Source organism: Paralichthys olivaceus, chromosome 1 (assembly GCF_024713975.1).
Source record: "Paralichthys olivaceus isolate ysfri-2021 chromosome 1, ASM2471397v2, whole genome shotgun sequence".
Lineage (NCBI taxonomy): Eukaryota > Metazoa > Chordata > Actinopteri > Pleuronectiformes > Paralichthyidae > Paralichthys > Paralichthys olivaceus.
Window position 1 is genome coordinate 7504988 of NC_091093.1, and position 17289 is coordinate 7522276.

Consider the following 17289-nt stretch of genomic DNA (forward strand, 5'->3'; position numbering starts at 1 on the left):
GTGTCACTCACCATCGATGTCTCTCTGGCTGATGGCGAGCATGGATACAGACTTAGTGAGGGGCAGGGTCATGGGAGAACAGCTGTTTCGCAGAGGCCGATATCGCCTCGATTTCTGCAGGAAGAGACACAAAGTTTAGTGTTTAGGTCACATGACAAAGTGTCAAATAAGGACAGTAAAGCTGGCAGATATGACAGATATGGAACAAAACATCACCAGTCGCTTCATGGGAAACAGGAACGATGAACTCAAAGGGGAAACTAGACAAATGGTTTGTGACGTTGTTTTGACAATTTGTTCTAAATTCAATGAGAGCGGAGTGATGCTCCCTGAGGAAAGTAATGTTTATTAAAATCTTACTAATCCCCGAACTGAAAAGTCTGAAATTTCCCCCGAACTGTTTATGAGTCTTGTTTATGTGCGAGCTTTCCACATCCATTTCTCCTCTCCTATGAATTAGGCTAAGCAAGTTTTTTTTGAAGATCCCTCTGGGCCGACTGTGTGACAGCGTGAAGATATGACATCTAAAGGACAAATCTAATGGGTTTGTGTGTGTATTTGTACTTATATATTTGTGGAGACTATTTTGAGCATGATCTTACTGAGTGAGCACATTTTGGCCTGTTCTCACTTTCTCAAAGGCTCGTTTAAGGGTCAAGACTTGGCTTTAGGGTTAGGCTTAGAATTAGGTTATGGTTAAGGTAAGGGGCTGGCAAATGCATTATGCCTATAAGTGTCCTCACTAAGATATACAACAATAGGTGTATGTGTGTGTGTGTGTGTGTGTGTGTGTGTGTGTGTGTGTGTGTGTGTGTGTGTGTGTGTGTGTGTTTGTTAGCTGACCGCATCGTGTAGTCTTCCATGATCCCCCAGCTCCTCCTGCTCCTCTGTCAGAGAAACCAGTGAGCCTCTGTCGTCGCTGTCTTGTCGGGCCATCCTTAGTGGCTCCAGGATTCGGGGCCCCTGGGGGGTAGGGCCCCTAAGTTCTTCTTGCACCCCACTGAGCCCCTCCAAGCTGTAGCTGTGTGGACAAGCAACAGGCAGAGGTGACCTCAATATACACTCTTGTAATCTTGTCAAGGTTTACTGGTTACACAAAACTACTGTGCTGCATCGAACAAAAACAGACATGCACACATGCACCTGTTGATGGACACACCCGCACATACACGCACACATCACACAGAGCTGGTCCTTGGTAGCGTTTAGCCAGCTGAGTTATCACCGGGCTCTGCAGCAGATTTATAACAGAAGCAGGTGCAAATGATTCTCAACATCAGCATCAACATAGAGAGCTGTGATTTACAAACCCAATTACATCGATCTATGACTGGAAATAAGAGGCCTTGAAGAATCCAATACAATGATTATGGAGAAGTAAACTACAGCTACATTTCAGGATGAGCTATGCTACGGCTCCGGCTGCAGCTCTATTCGCTTCAGGACAGATTCGGTGATAGTTAAAGCTGCGGCAGTAAATCTCTGCTATCTGCAGCCCGTGGCTCTATATGGCACTCCATTATCCAGCAAATCATCAGTCCAGCACATTCAACCATCAGTAACCTAAACTGGACCGAGAGAATCATGACTTGGTGATTATCAGTGACCAGCGATGGAGCAGCACTCACCGAACCTCAGGGCTGTGAATGCAGATGACTACATTTGTCATATTAAGGTCTCCAAGCTGCCAGTATTATTACATACGAGCCTACAGAGCCAGAAGGTCCCCGGCATCGACACATAAATAATACCAGCAGCTGCAGGAAGTGACTGACTGACTGACAGATTGGCTGATTGACTTTCTAGACTGACTGTCTGTCTGACTGACTGACTGACTAGGGCAGTCATACATTCACATGGGTATATACACACACAGCAACGGCAAATTCAAATCTAGCATCATTTAAATATGACCAATTCAAAGTAGGTCATGTGCTCTTTGCAAGTCAAAGAAAGAAAAACACACAGCAAACTCACAACACACACACACTGTACCTGAGGGATCTAACTATTTCCATAACGTGAGTGTGAGGAACATCGGGAGGGCACCAGCTGATGCTGACAGAGTGTTAAGTGGAGCGGTTAGTCAGCAGAAGAATGGAGGTGGACAGGAGAGATGGGAAGGTGGATAAGTGAGTATGGCAGAGTAATAATAATGATGCAGATAGAGGTGGATGTGAGGAGTTGCGGGGACGTTGGAGGAGAGTGAGGATGTTCTACCATCACAGGACTACTGCTCAGAGCGTAGCATACAGTTGACAATGTCACACCATCACACACACACACACACACACACACACACACACACACACACACACACACACACACACACACACACACACACACACACACACACACACACACACACACACACACACACACACAATGTAAATGTTTTTGTGCAAGATGTGGGTCTACTGATGACATCGTTGAAGCCACTGCTGCGGTGACCAGTGTTATTTCATTCTGAACGTGAAAGATAACTTCCAGAGAGCAGTGGGCTCTGACAGTAACAGTCACGTCACAATTATAACCTGACAGGCTGATATTAGTGCTCATCATTTTCTTTTCACAGTCGCACTTGCAGTATGTCAGCTGGATTCACAGCACGTAGAGTAAAAGTTAAAGAAGCAACAATAAGCTCTATTTTATGTTGATGCTTATCAGAATGCACGTAATCCACAATACGCGGGCTCTAACAGTGATGCTAACAAAGCTCTGAATAAGAAGTTATTGAAAAGAAACTGAATATTTTAGGTCAAGATAAGAATATTTTAAAAATCTGCGACTCCCATATCTGACCTCTAAGGCCATGTCTGACCTAATCTCTTCCATTGGCTCATTCTACAACAAATGGAAACCACTGATACAGAGTACAGTAGATGACAAAATACAAACAGTGATACCTTTTGTAGGTCATTTTGGCTAATCTCTATTAACAGATATCTGTATATGAATGCAGATCAATTAAAAAGTCCCTAGTAATACTTTCAGTGTGTTCTGCTTTTTTTTCTCTCCAACTGACTGTTTACCTGCGGAGCATACAAAAGCCTGCTCAATCGTGATTGGTCAAGCTAAAAACAAAAACCAGAAAGCTTTCGGGCCCAAAATCGTGTCCATCACCTACAGATTCTGCACAATCACATGCAGGATTTCTAACATATGTAAGGATTGACTGCGCTCATAGCAGATGGCTGAAACCTAAAAATGATATGTTGCATAATTCCCTTTACCAAAGAACTAGACTACACTGACACCGCACTACACTTGGGTCTGTTCTCATCTATCATCTATCTTAAAAAACAAAACAAAACAAAAAACAAGAATTTCCCCTCGGGGATGAATAAAGTATTTCTATCTATCTATCTATCTATCTATCTATCTATCTATCTATCTATCTATCTATCTATCTATCGATCAGCCTTAAGTGTGGATGCTTTGGCCAATTACAGGAACAAAACTGTCTCCATCTTCAATAACCATCGACAAGTCTAGGTCAATAGTTTGGCTCAGCCTAAAGAAGAACAGTCACCAGCTGTGGTGCATACACAAGCCTTAAGCACAGGCCGGTGTGGTGCCACCGCAGGTGCAGATCTTAACTATCAAAACTTTGAAGGCTGAAATGGAGAAGGGTTCCACATGAACAGCAATTGAACAGGGGGCGATGACACTGACTCCTTCCTCATTGCTGCGTTCTCTCCCTTTCCTGCTTGACTTTAGTGCAGTTTTCTCGCATCTAACCATTCTGCACACCAGCAGCAAAACTTAAATCTTGTTTTTACTGCAGTGGCACACCGCCTCCTCCATGTTAAACTCGAAACTCCACTGATGTCTTCACAGTTTAAAAAAATTCCCTACAGAATGTTGGTACACCAAAAAAAATTCTCTATTGTCAGTCTCTGGCCAACACAGTCCTGTGAGCCTCCAGAGCTAAACTACCCTCTTTCTGTGTGGCTGCTTGTTATTGCCACTGCAATACAAAACACCAGTGTGTCTCAACCATAGATTTGCCACAGTACAGTGTGCACATTCCAGCGAGTGAAAAGAGCAACATTTTTCAGAGCGGTAGCCTGCAGGGATAGAGCACAGTGCAGCAGAAGTTCAGCCAGCATACATTAAAAACAAAGTGGGAGATCCACACACACAGACGTACACACACACACACACACAGGTTACACCTACATGAAAACTGTCATTACATGTCACCTAGCAACAAGTCGGCGTTTAACTGATTGATGTGATTTATTGGTACCTTCTCCTGTGAAAGGTCGGCTTCCCCTCACCAGGACTACGGATGGAACTGCAGGTGATCAATGAGACAGAGACAGGAAGTGGTGGATGATGTGTGGAATGAGTCAGGATATGAGGGGATGGCAGTTCATTAAGAGCATAATCAATAAATGAACAATCTATTTTACTGATGATGGGTCTATAAATATTCTAAGGATGTAGCTCTGAGGCACACGCCACCATGTTGCAAGAGTCGTAACACATCACATTTATCCAGAGTAACAATCCTAATAGATTTAATCATTAATTAATATGATTTTGAGAAACACACTGGTTTGCTTGTTTGCCACGAGTTTGATGATAAAAGTGATGACTGCAGACGAAAGCTTGGTGACAATGGCTGTTTCTGCTGAACCTGAATGTTGTAAAAATAGCAGCTGTTAAGGAGACTACAACAGTTGCTTTTCTATTTTCACTCCAACATCGTGTCACAGGCCTTTTATTGCCAGGCAACTACTCTGCAGACTTTCATCGACAGGCTGCTGCTCTGACATTGTTGATGTGTCAACATGTGTGAAGCGGTATGTGTTAACTGATGACTACTGTACGTGATGCTGAGCGTGTGAAGAAGTGTGTGGCTTTAAGTGTGTGTTCAAGTTGAGGTGTGTATCTCTTGTCGCTTTGTGCGCCTGCATCTGTGTGTGTACAAATTCGGCAGCTCCCTACCAACATCAGACAAATGGCAACACAGCTGGTCACAGCAGGATGAATAACTCAACATGGCACAGAGGGAGTGACATCAGCACGTCCTAATAATACATCTGCCATCATCAGGTCTGCTGACGTCTTCTGACAAACACCAGAGTAACACAAGCTGCTAATGTCTGGGACAGAGAACTAACATTGCTCTCTCCAAATCAGTTAACCTTTGTCCACAATGTAATAAGAAATCATTCATCTCAATGAATGGATTTTATTCTAAATCTCTTCACAATCTCACCTCCGTTGATTCATCTCCGCGTCTCCCCCGTTGTTCTTTCCAGGACCCCAGCTGTGGCGGCGGAGAGGCGACAGGGAGCGGATGCTGTTCCGGAGGAGACAAGAGCGCCGCGGCACCTCTGTCACTCTGTCTTTGGCCTCTTCTTCAGCTTCTCCCGCTCCTCCACCTCCACCTCCGTCCAGAACTGCAGAGGTAGCAGCCCCTGTCTGAACACTGTCCTCTGGGCTCCAGCTGCAGCCCAGGTGCTGGCTGCCTTCAGGACTGGAGCTGGACGGGCCGACGCTGGCGGTGTCGTCTGTGGAGGAACAGGAGATGGACACCTCGCTGGCACTGTCTCCTCCTGTCACTGGTTCATCATTCTGCAGACATAACAAAGATATAAATATATATATATAAAACCCTTTATACTGTATATTAGTATAATAATAATAAAATAGAATAAAATAATAATATAAGCAATATATTTATATTCTTAACATTCCTACTGCCCTGCATTGTGTACAGACAGGGAACTGTCAAAGTAAAAGAAAAGTGATGGTTTACCATGAGCCGCAAGAATAGCTTCACTACTTCAAAATTGGCTGACTTAAACTCCAACAAAATGTTTATTGATTTATTATTTCAGGGACCAGACATGTGTACAAGTAGTGTTTTTTAAGCACTCACTTACATCGCTCATTTAATCAAGGAGTGCCTTTGTGGAGAGAGAACTATAATTGGCAGCGTTAGATTCATGCTCTGCTCAGACACAGCAGAACAGAAACATTTAACCCTGAACAAGAAAATAACTTATTGGACTTCAATAAAGTTTCAATTCTGTCAGACACATAGGGGCAGAATAGAATAGAATAGAACAGTAAAGAAAAGAATAGCCTATCACACTGTAGCCTTTGCATTTCTTCACTGACGCATGAGATGAATTAGGAGAAGGTTGGAAGAGCTATTTAACCCACAGGAATGGCATATAATTAGGACCAAATGGCAAGGCTGAGGGATAATGAGCCAGAGCCAATTTATAGCAACACTGACATTAAAACAAGCACCAATAAATAATGGCTACCATGTGAAAACAAATGTTATTTTCCAGGAAATGTTTTTACGTTTCTGAACTGTCTTTTCTAGGTTTATACATGCCTGTTTGAAAGGCTGTCATTGTGATACGATATTCGTCAACTAATATGCATCTTTGCGAATAATACATTCCAAAATGTATGGTGGATAGGGCCAGTTTTACCTGCCTGACAGCTCTGTGACAGGTAATGAGTATAACTATGAAAGGAAATATTACTGTAATTGCAATATGGCCTGACTCTGGTGGGAACCAGCTCCTGTGTGCGCACACAGGTTTGGGACAGTCCCTTTAGAGCTAATCTGTAGGTGTGAGCTTTAACTGGGACTATTGTGCAGCCAGCTGCAGTGTGAGAGCAGAGCATAGAGCTGCCTCTGTTGGGAGGGTGGGGATGAAAGATCTGCTTTATGCTGCACACACAACTTCCTTTGGGAGAGAGGACGCATGAGTTTATTTGTGTGTGTGTCTGTGTGTGTGCGTGCGTGCGCGCGTGCGTGCGTGTGTGTGTGCGTGCGTGCGTGCGTGCGTTCAGTCTGCATGTGTCTGCAGTGTATGTTTATGTGTTTGTGTGACTTTCGCTTCAGAGGAGGATTCAGCTCAAGTTTTAGACTTGATTATTTATTTGCTCACATCCTCTCACATTATAATTAATGAGCATGTAAAGTTACAATAAAACTGACATTTACAGTCCTGCATTATGTAAGAGAAAGACAATTTCCCTACAGAGAGACATCAATCCTCTGAATTCAGTGGCTGAAGTCTTTGTTTGGGATCAAAGCTTGTGGACTTCATGGCACATTTCACCCGTCATTGTCTCTCTGCAGAGCTCTACCCCTCTCAGCATCATACTGTAAACTCCCAGGCAGCTGATTCCTTGCACTGACTCTTCCCATTGTTGTTTACAACAAAAAGGGACATGCGGTTTTACTTACCATAAGCATGTTTCAAGTGCTCAGCACAGCAGAAATTGAAAAATACCAGTATTTCAACTTTAACCAAAGGGTGCCCGACTTCAAACAGACTTTCAATAGCAGAGCCGAGTGACAGTAGGGACCCAGGCTTGCACCTCCCTGGCAGCAGCAGTGCGGAGCTGCTGGGCTAAAAAAGATGCTTAGCAGATGTTTGGCATCTCAGCCTTGGGTGCTGATATATAAAGTAGCTGAGCACAGACTGACAAAATAGCTTTATATACAGCCTATAATCCCTATAGGACAAGTTGCAGGGGCAAACACAAAATGTTTTCTGACTGAATGTACTGTATGTTTGGACTGGAGCCATTAAAGGTGAACACCGCAGCAAATTTTGTTTTTATATTTATATTATATTTTTACATTTACTGGGCTCTGAAACAAACTGGTTCAAACTCATACAGCAACACAGTTTATATTACTAAGGATTTGAACCTCAGATAAACACTATTAGAATTTATCTCAAATGTTTAAGACAACACTGATTTTCAGGGAGTGGACTGTCATCTCCCCTGCTGGTAAAATCAATGTAATTGGTAAACCAGTCCACCTTGTTTGTCATGGAGGTGGCACTTTCCCACCCAACCCTGGCTATGAAAAGAAAATTCATCAGCAGTGTGTCCGACCTTTCTGAAGACGCTGTCATATCCAGGTTCTATGTTTAGGAAGCTCTCTATGTCGCTGCTGGAGTCTTTGTGAGCTGTGGAGGGACAACTGGTGGTGCTGTCGGTCCTACTGGGCAAACTGGGAAACGCTGAAGACTGTGAAGATCCTGAAAGACACAATAATAATCTTTTAACAACTAAATGGCAGAGGTTGACAGGAGGAGAGAAAAGAAGGAATGTTAACAATACATATTTGAAATTAGAGGAGAAATCTTGACATTTTGTTCAAGAAAAAATTATCTTTGTGGGATTTAACTTAAATTCCATGTCAATATTTTCTCAGTGAGAACACTCAGCTGTTAAACCCCATGTTTCCAAAATAATATGTTTTCATTCCCTGCTCTTAAACACAAGCAGGTCTGTTAAACATCAATGCAGGAATTTGAGAAGGTGTGAAAAGCCTGCATGGATCAATGGCCAACTGTCCTCACTAAAGCCGTCTGTGCTGACTGCAAAGGCAAACAATTACTATTTGTGTGTTCCAAAAGGTCTAAGGGCAGAACTGAAAATCTCACTTGGAGAAAAATCGCTGAAACTTAAAATGCTATTGATGCCACGGAGAGTGCAGCAAAAACAGTTTTTTATGACAGCGCAGCATCACATATACCATTAGTCACCCTGAGGCCAACTGCACCCTGACGTTAGAAGTAATTTACTCTTAGTAAACAGTTGTTTGCTGAGGAGGAATGAGAAATATCATGCAGGCAAGTTTGAAGTCTGCAAACATCAGCTACACTGATGTGCACTTAAGTAGGTCACTTTTCCACCTGAACCACAGCCAGCGATGTATTACATTTAATATCTTCTAGACACAAAAGCAGCTTTAACAGAATTGTCTCGTAGTAAACTTTTAGCCTGAAGTCCCAGGTCGCTGCTTCTGAGCAAGACCTTATGTTTCTTAACCACAGCAGCTATGCACTAGCAACGCACCAGGAGCCATTTCTAAGTTTGGGCACACTATTTCAGAGATTCTTTTTTTAAAAAGCCCCCTTACCCGGCAATAAGCAATCCATCCTCAAGTCTGCACACAGAACAACACTTCTGATGCAATGGGGTTTTGCAGCTGCAATTTTTCTGTACATGTAAGGACATGTAGAGATAAGTATCCCACAGCAAACTAAAAGAGGAAGTTTGTTCCCTGCAGCCACAAACGTAAACCAGCAGGCTGACTTTAGCTAGCTGCCAAGAACAACTGGATGAGATCATTCACCAGGGTTTGTTATTTTGCATCATTTCTCATGTCTATTTTCTCCTGAAAAGAGGAAGTCGTTCTTTATCCCTCAGGAATATTTATTGTCCCCTGCAGTCATGTGAGCAGGAGGAAGTTCCATCTGTGCACATGCGTGTCCTGTATATGTGGCCATACAATGTAGCCCCTCTTCCACTAGTCAAACCACCCACTAAAATCTGGCTTTTGTCTGCAATGGGATGGATACAATCAGCATTAACTCCCAAGTCAAATGACTCTGCAGGAGACACAGGTTTTATCAGCTCTGATTGGCAGTGATGAAAATGTGACACTCAGGCGAACACACTCATTTCTTCTTCTTCCTCTTTACTTTGGCAGTCTAGACACTGTTCCTGCACTTTTCTGCGCAGTGTCATGGCGCTGATTGAACTTCTGGGCATTGGCAGATAAATAGCCCTTTACGTTTGTGTACTTATTGCTTTCTACATTTTGGGAACAATGTGCAACAGCTACTTTTTACTTCATATCGTGCAAGATGCCACGCTGGCAAGACACCAAGGTGAGAGAGCTGCTCAGAAATGATTGCGACATCGAACAAGACCCACAAGACAAAAAAATTCATAAATGCAAACTGCTTTTGGCAATTGGCAAGGAGTCAATCACCTTTATTTAGTGGATTTGCCAGCAGTTAAAAAAACATGCCTATACCCGCAAATGTTGGTGTAAAAGAGGTATATGAGTGTCCTCGGAAAGGTGTGCACTCCCACCAAAAACATCCTGAGTAGAGAAAACTAAAAATGTCAATATATTGCCAAGTTAAGGGATTATGAAAGTTTCTATCAACTGCAAAAATCTAATGTGAGTGATCATGAGAGATGAAGAAAGATGGCAGCAGGTTTCCACACTTGATGAACCAGCTCAAAGGTTGCAGTCAAATAGTTACTGTTGTTGGTGATTTGAATGTGTTTTATGAAGAAAGACGAGGCCAAGTGGAACTCAGGAGGAGAAATACTTGTTGTTAGACAAATTCAAAAACAGAAAACTAGACACTCTTCCTGTTCATACTGTTAGTCGTCATAAGTCGCCACTGAAAGCCTTAACTGAAACTGAGATGTTTGGAAACGATAACCTAGACACTCACAACCGCTTAGTGATTTTGTCTTTATGGTCATGACATAGCTTTCGCTGATTCTTCAGCCTCTTATCCCATTACCCCCTTCCAGAGGAAAACAACCTGCATTACCCTCAGCTACCAGTGTAGAAGCCAACATGGATAATCATCTACAAGCGTTGCTGACCGTCATGGCTCAACATTTCTGCTTCTCGATTGTAGCTTAGCTGTTTCTGCAACAAACAACCAAATGCTTCCTGTGGACACCAATACGTGCATGAGTACAACGTGGTCATGTAATATGTGTTTTCAGGTGTGTTAGCATGGACAGGGATAAAAACGGATGTGGATGTAGCCGCAAACACAAACGTTGTGCTGCACAACAAAATGTGTGTGTTTAAGTCTGAAGAAGCAGAGCAGGTCCTAGAGTAAATTACCTGAATCAGCTTATCAGCTGTTTTCATAATTGAGCAGAATTAAAATTGTGCATCTCAATAGTACTATGTTATATTTTTGAACTGATGATATAAAACACTAATCAATTAATTACAGAGTTTGACAAAACCATGAAAGGACATTATATTAAATTCTGAATCTGAATTTAGTCTTCAGAGGTCTCAGCCATTCAAATCTTATTATGGAAATTAACGTCTCTCTATCTACATCCAACACTGTAGAGGTTTGTGACTCTATTGGCCACATTGTGACATGCAGAGGATTATTTTTGTTGTTTTCCCTAAGGACAAGTATATAAGAAAATTCTGCAGTAGAAAGGTTGCAAGTTTAATTGCTGCAGTTCTGCCCATCAAATAATCACTGAACACTGTTTTCACAGGGCCCTGTGTATTATGTTGTTTTATTAAATAGTCTGTTACCTCATGGCTTCATTAAAAACAGGTTTCCTGTAAATTATGTTGAATAAGTCCAAACACGGAAACTACACTGACCTTTGACTGTAAGTGCTGCAGACAGTGGAGCATTAACTTCCACAAGGTGGTTGTGGAAGTTAATGTAAAACCATTTAACCTTTAGTTCTTCATCTGCTCTCTGTTCCTCTATGAATGTGTGTGTTGGCTGGTGACCGTGGTGGATGATGGGAGTTTTTCTTTATCCACCACCTCACACCTGTCCACCAAAACTAGCAGGGGACTGTAAGTTTTGTCAGCTGTCTCCCTCCCCCCCTCTCTTTCTAACACACACCCACACACACCCACACACACACACACACACACACACACACACACACACACACACACACACACACACACACACACACACACACACACACACACACACACACACACAGTGAGAACAGGTGTAAAGCTCTCTGATGACTTAGTGGGTGGTTGTCATTGTTAGTTAATGTAAATTAGTTCACACAACTGGAGACATTATCTTAACACATTTATTTATATATCATTTATTTGACTTTCATTTGGAGAAAACAGTGGGTCAACCCAAGAACAAGATACAATTTCTAGATCTCAGGGGAAAACGACCAACAGCTAAAAAAGCTATAAAAGAAACATATCTTCATTTTGAAACACATAAGCTTTTTTCATAGCTCAGGAGACGCTGTCAATGCGGAACCTACTCAGGTCAAAACAACAGTTACTGCTGTTGGTGTTTTCAATGCGATGTTTGGTAAAGAAAAAGGAAGCCAAGCACAACTGAGCAAGAGAAATGTTTGTTGTTAGATGAAAGCAGCAGAGGAAAAACTGAAAAGTCGCTATGATGCAAAAAAATCAATTCATAGCAATGAGATGTGGTGATAAATAACATACAAGATAAAGTATCTAAGAGGCCTCCCTGTCTCAAAACACTCATCCCTACATTTTCCTACTGTTAGTCCAGATAAGTCACCACTGAGGCTACCTTAACTGTTTCCCCTCAGTGCAGATAATATCAGCAATTACACGCTTTTCTTCCCTTTTACCCTTACATTTCCTTGTCCTGTATTTTCTGAGAACATGGCAGATTAAATGTATGTCTTTGTGCGACTGGGCTGGCTGTTTGCAGACGGGGACAGCACCCAGTCTGTCATTCTACAAAGCAGAGAAACCACGAGGGACCCAGCACACACAGGTCGGGCTGCACCAGCTCCTTTTTTAGTGTTCAAGTCTGAGGGAACAGAGCAGGTCCTATGCAGTAGATGGACTGATTCACAAAATTATATAACAGTTGAATTGTTGTATTGGAGAAGGATACATTGTATATACTAAGGACTCTTATTTTAATAGCCTATTACATTATTACAAATAACCTAAATCTCACTTACTAACATATGACCAATGGACCCAAAGACGGCTGTTATACTGTACCTAGTTAACTTAACCAAAGAATTTGGGGTGAATGAAATATGTAAATCCTGTCATATGTCTACATCTTTCCACTTATTTAAATGCACCAACAAAATGTTTGTATATAAAGCTGTTTGAGATTTTTTTCAAGGAACTTGTTTCATTAAATGTATTAAAGAATTTAAATACCTAATGAAAAGAGCTTCTCATTTTCACTTATATATAAATCTCTCCTTCCTCGTACACATTTGAAAAAGTGCGCTTAACCAAAATGTAATTTCAACCTTCACTTTTATACATGTCAAAACCACCTTTTACTCCCAAATCTTTGTCTACTCACTGTATTATTTTTGCATTGAACGCAAGGCACACCCAACTAGTCTCCTTCTTCATAAATGAAGGGTACTGAATTGAGTTTAGCTTCACCCATGATAAATGTAATATTCAACATAACAAACAGCAGTGTGCAGCAGCAGAAGCCTGACTCTGAACACAGCCTAGTGAACCACAGGCAGCCGGGCAAGCTGCGGCCTTCCAACAACACATTAACCATGTGAAGCTGGTCCAGCTCCATCCTAAATCACAAACTAGGATCTGCACACGTTGAAATCCTGTATTTAGTCTGTTCTGGATATGACAAACCAAGTGCTCTTGAGTCATGTTTTTGATCTGATCCTACTCCATATCTGTACAGTATGATCTGCTTTTGATATTAACAAATACAGAAAGAAGTCTTGGCAACGTAAAACGGTCACACACTGACAGATAACACACAAGCAGAGCATCACTGTGGTCGCTGTTGTGATTTTAATCTTGACCTTTACTTGCGAGTCATGTTTCCGGTTTGAGTCAGCCCATTTACAATGACCTTTGACAGCCGAGGCTCAATTCCCACAACTCCCTCCCTCACCATATGGTTGACTGTTCTCTAACCAAGTCTCATCTAGGGTCTTGACTGTGAGGGTTTTGAGCTATGTCATCAGCACAACATTATAATAAGTATTATAATTTGCTTCTGAATTACCACTTAATTCTCAAAATATTAAGAATTTATTCTGAAAAAATAAACTTAATTAGGTGTCACCAATTAAGTTTGGTGAACATTAATAACACTTGGATGCACTATAGGTGGGAAGGCTGTCTACTGTCACTTTAAGTAAATCAGGCACTGATTTCAGATACAACTTTAAAAATGTAGTGTTTCTTGTACTATACTGTCTTCGGCTCTTCTGAGTGAACAGTAGATGAGAGATTTACAAGCAGCCTGCTGTGGTTACGTTCTGTTGCTATCCTCCATAAATAACCAGAAAGAGAGACACAGCTGGAGAGAACCAAAGACAGAAACACAGAGATAAAGAAAGAGTTTGATGGAGTTGGGTGGGTTAAGAGAGAGCGGTATATTTCCACCAGAAAGGAAGTGATGTTGACTTGTTCCAGTTGCTGCACAGGAAATCCCACCCTTACATTTAACTTCCGTCTAGCACTCCTGTTTTTTTCTTTCTTTATCCCTCTCTTTTCACCTTTATTTCCCCACTATTCCTCTTCATCTTGTCCTTTCCAACCTATTTTTTCCTCTACTTCTCCATCTGGAGGACGGGTGTTTCAACTGTTTTCCACGTACATAAAACACAGTTTGTTCTCAGTCTGATCCAGTTCATCGATCTGTTGCCCTTTTTTTTATTGAGACTGGTCTCTGTTGACAGACTCATCTTATGGAGGTCAAACAATCACTTTTTTCTTATCTTTGCCATAGCTCTTCCGCAGGCAGACATATATGTGTCAACATCTAAAATTTCTCAGATTGAGTTTCCTCTTCAAGTCGTTCCCCATATACTGACTGAAATAAAGTCACAGCTGCAGAGGCAACAATCAGCTGTTTGCTTTAATGACACGTTGTTTTTAGCCAGAAAGGCAGAGAAGCTCAAGGGGACCTCAACATCTTGTCACGTAATTTGGTCCAGAGTGAAACCTCTTGACAAATAGAGTGGATAGCTATGAAATGTACACAAATTCATGGTCCCCAGAATAAAATGTAAAAACTTTTGTGAGACCCTGTCAGCACAATTGTTATCACCATGATCACAACTTGGTCAAACTTCAAATCCATGCAATACTTTGTTTTATAACTGAAGACTTGCAAAACATGCATCAGTCTCTGTTGTGTCTTTTATGCTAATTAGAGTGGTATGCTAACATGCTAAAGTGACCATGGTATCATTTTCATTATAAGCTTGTTAGCATGCTTACCTAAGCATTTAGTTGACTGCTTCACCGCCTCAAAGGGCAAATAATTTGTAAGAAAATTCTTGTTACCAATTGAAAAACATTCATTAAAATTTGAATATAAGTGAACTGGGATTTAAATAAAATTGAGATAAAGACGATTTGCTTGTATGAAACACATAAAAAGTCAAGTCAATGTATCTATATTTTCAACTATGAGAAACTTGCAGAAAACTACTGCAGGGCTAAGCTCACATATCTGACTGCAGGATTTCTACTGTCCATACTACTGTTTCTCTTCACCACCACTGGTATCAACATTAATTAGCTCTGTTACATGGACTAGGTCTCTTCCAAACACTCGAGGGTCAACTGGAACAACACTAACTTATCCACCCTGAGCTGTTGGCAAAAATATGTATCAAATGATTGAAATGCGAATGGCGTTCATCCACATCCTTGTGCACATACTGTCTGAGCATGAGATACAAATACATACTGTGCAGCTCATCAAAACTTTACCTTACAATGCCAATGTTGTTTAGATACACAGATGACCCTGGCTACGAGATACTGGCTACTGACACATACTCTTATTGATCCAATTCCCTAGCCCCATTCTGCTCAGTAAAATAATCACCAACTATCAGTTCATAACTTTGTGAAAAGTCAGTTATCCCAATGACATTACGTCACCAACACAGGACTCACACATATACATTATGTTAACGCTTGACGATGGGCGTGCCTTAACCCTGGTGCTGGCACAATCTTGATAATGACATCGATCATGCTCGAGAAACACACAACATAGTTGGCTTTTTATGGTTATTTCTCAATGCTAGATTACGAGAAGTAAATGTACACACAATATGAGAATTACAAGGAAAATGACCTGATGACCACAAGCAGATGAACCACAATAGAGTTCTTAACACATGCGGTCACTACATGCAAAGTGAATCAGCAACATTTCTGTCAAAATTTCCAACTCATACGTGTGAGTCCAGCGTAAGGCAGCTTAGCCACAGGTCATGGTTAATAAATGTATCGGCAGATTTACCGTCCAAACAACAACTCAACTGTCGGTAGACAAAAGGCTAAAGGTTACACAGAGAGAAGCAGAGCTGATTATAATTGTCACCTTTGTAAATTTGGGTGTACTTGAAATTCTTTGGCTCGAGTCAGGCCAAACCGTAAAAGATATTTAATGACAGCAGAGAAGCAAAATAAGAGGTTATCAGGCTCCAAAAAACACAAACATTTAACATCCAAACCTCATCCTGTCAAAGTCTTAATTCAGTATTTCACACATTTTCTTTTGAGTAGAAAAAAAGAGGCAGACATCGGCTGTTGAGCTACAGTATTGAATATAACAAAAAAAGGCTGTTGTCAAAACACAGAAGCTCAAACGATACAAGTGTCTTTGCCTTGTGTCAGCGACATTCAACCAGACTGCTTGAGGAGTCACCGGGCCAAACATAAATTTGCCATCGCATCAAACAAATGGGCTCCGTGAGACAAGGGATATAAACATCTTCCATAAACATTAATGCATGACTGACCCAGCATGACACATTTGTCACTGATGGGAAAGTAACCTCGCGGTAGAGCTTACAGCAACAGACACAAATCATTTTAAATTGAAAAAGCAAAGCCCAGAACAATGTACAAAAAGGATGGTTAAATACATAACACCTTTGAGACCAGAAAATGTGGACAAATAGTGGTGAGCGAGGACTCTTACCTGAGTGCTGAGTGTTGCAGGGCTGATGGAACGACGCCTCTCTGTCTCGGTGGATCTACAGAGAAACAGGAAGACACTGAATCAGCCTCAGCAACATGTGATTGTCACCCACAAAGAAATTATGATGCAGACTGATGCGTCTGTTAGGAAGTGTTGCTCGCACACAGGATGGTAGGCAACGATAAGGCACTCTTTATAAACGCGGGCTTAAGAAGACTCATAGGATTTAGCAGCTACACTCCGGTTCCATCTCCTAGAGGAACTGTTTGCAAAGATCTGACTTTGGCCTGTTTTTAGCCTTCAGAACTAACAGTCACACTGACACCAAGTCAAACACACTGACACACACCCACTCACTCACACACACACACACACACTGCCTGTCAGAGATCTGTGGTTGGCTGTACACACACACACTGGGGCTCTGCTTCCTCTGTGGTCTGAATGTCTATAAAACAGCTGTGTGTGTGTGTATGTGTGCGTGCGTGCGTGCATGTGTGTGTGCGTGTGTGTGTCAGTGAGTGAGGAGCAGGATTTAGCTACAAAAGCCACAGGCAGCCCCCCCCCCCCACTTCGCAGGAAAGACAAAAGCTTCGACAGTTTGGCCGAAGCTGTGCAGACGTGACTGACAGCTCTGAATGTGAAGCTTACAGACTCAGAGGAGCTCATTGTGTTTTAATGAGCTCCATCAACGAGACGCAGATAAAGATGATGAGCTTTGACTTTGAATGTGTCTCTCATACAAACCAAGTGAACTGAAAACAAATTAATAATCTATTAACAAAAC

The 17289-nt window shown here is 41.7% G+C and overlaps 1 protein-coding gene across 10 annotated transcripts in view; it reads right to left on the reverse strand.

Annotated features, from left to right (window-relative positions):
- Positions 1-17289, reverse strand: part of LOC109625058 (A-kinase anchor protein 13) — a 110517-nt gene that overhangs the window by 36755 nt on the left and 56473 nt on the right. For 6 of the 10 annotated variants that reach the window (XM_069538350.1, XM_069538310.1, XM_069538191.1 and 3 more), the window contains exons 10-15: positions 16503-16557; positions 7894-8039; positions 5231-5589; positions 4253-4300; positions 844-1021; positions 12-114 (exon numbers count right to left, since the gene is read on the reverse strand). In XM_069538350.1, coding sequence (XP_069394451.1) covers positions 12-114; positions 844-1021; positions 4253-4300; positions 5231-5589; positions 7894-8039; positions 16503-16557 — 889 coding nt within the window. The remainder of the gene's footprint in view (positions 1-11; positions 115-843; positions 1022-4252; positions 4301-5230; positions 5590-7893; positions 8040-16502; positions 16558-17289) is intronic. The other 4 variants (XM_069538392.1, XM_069538266.1, XM_069538433.1 and 1 more) reach the window with 1 other exon arrangement.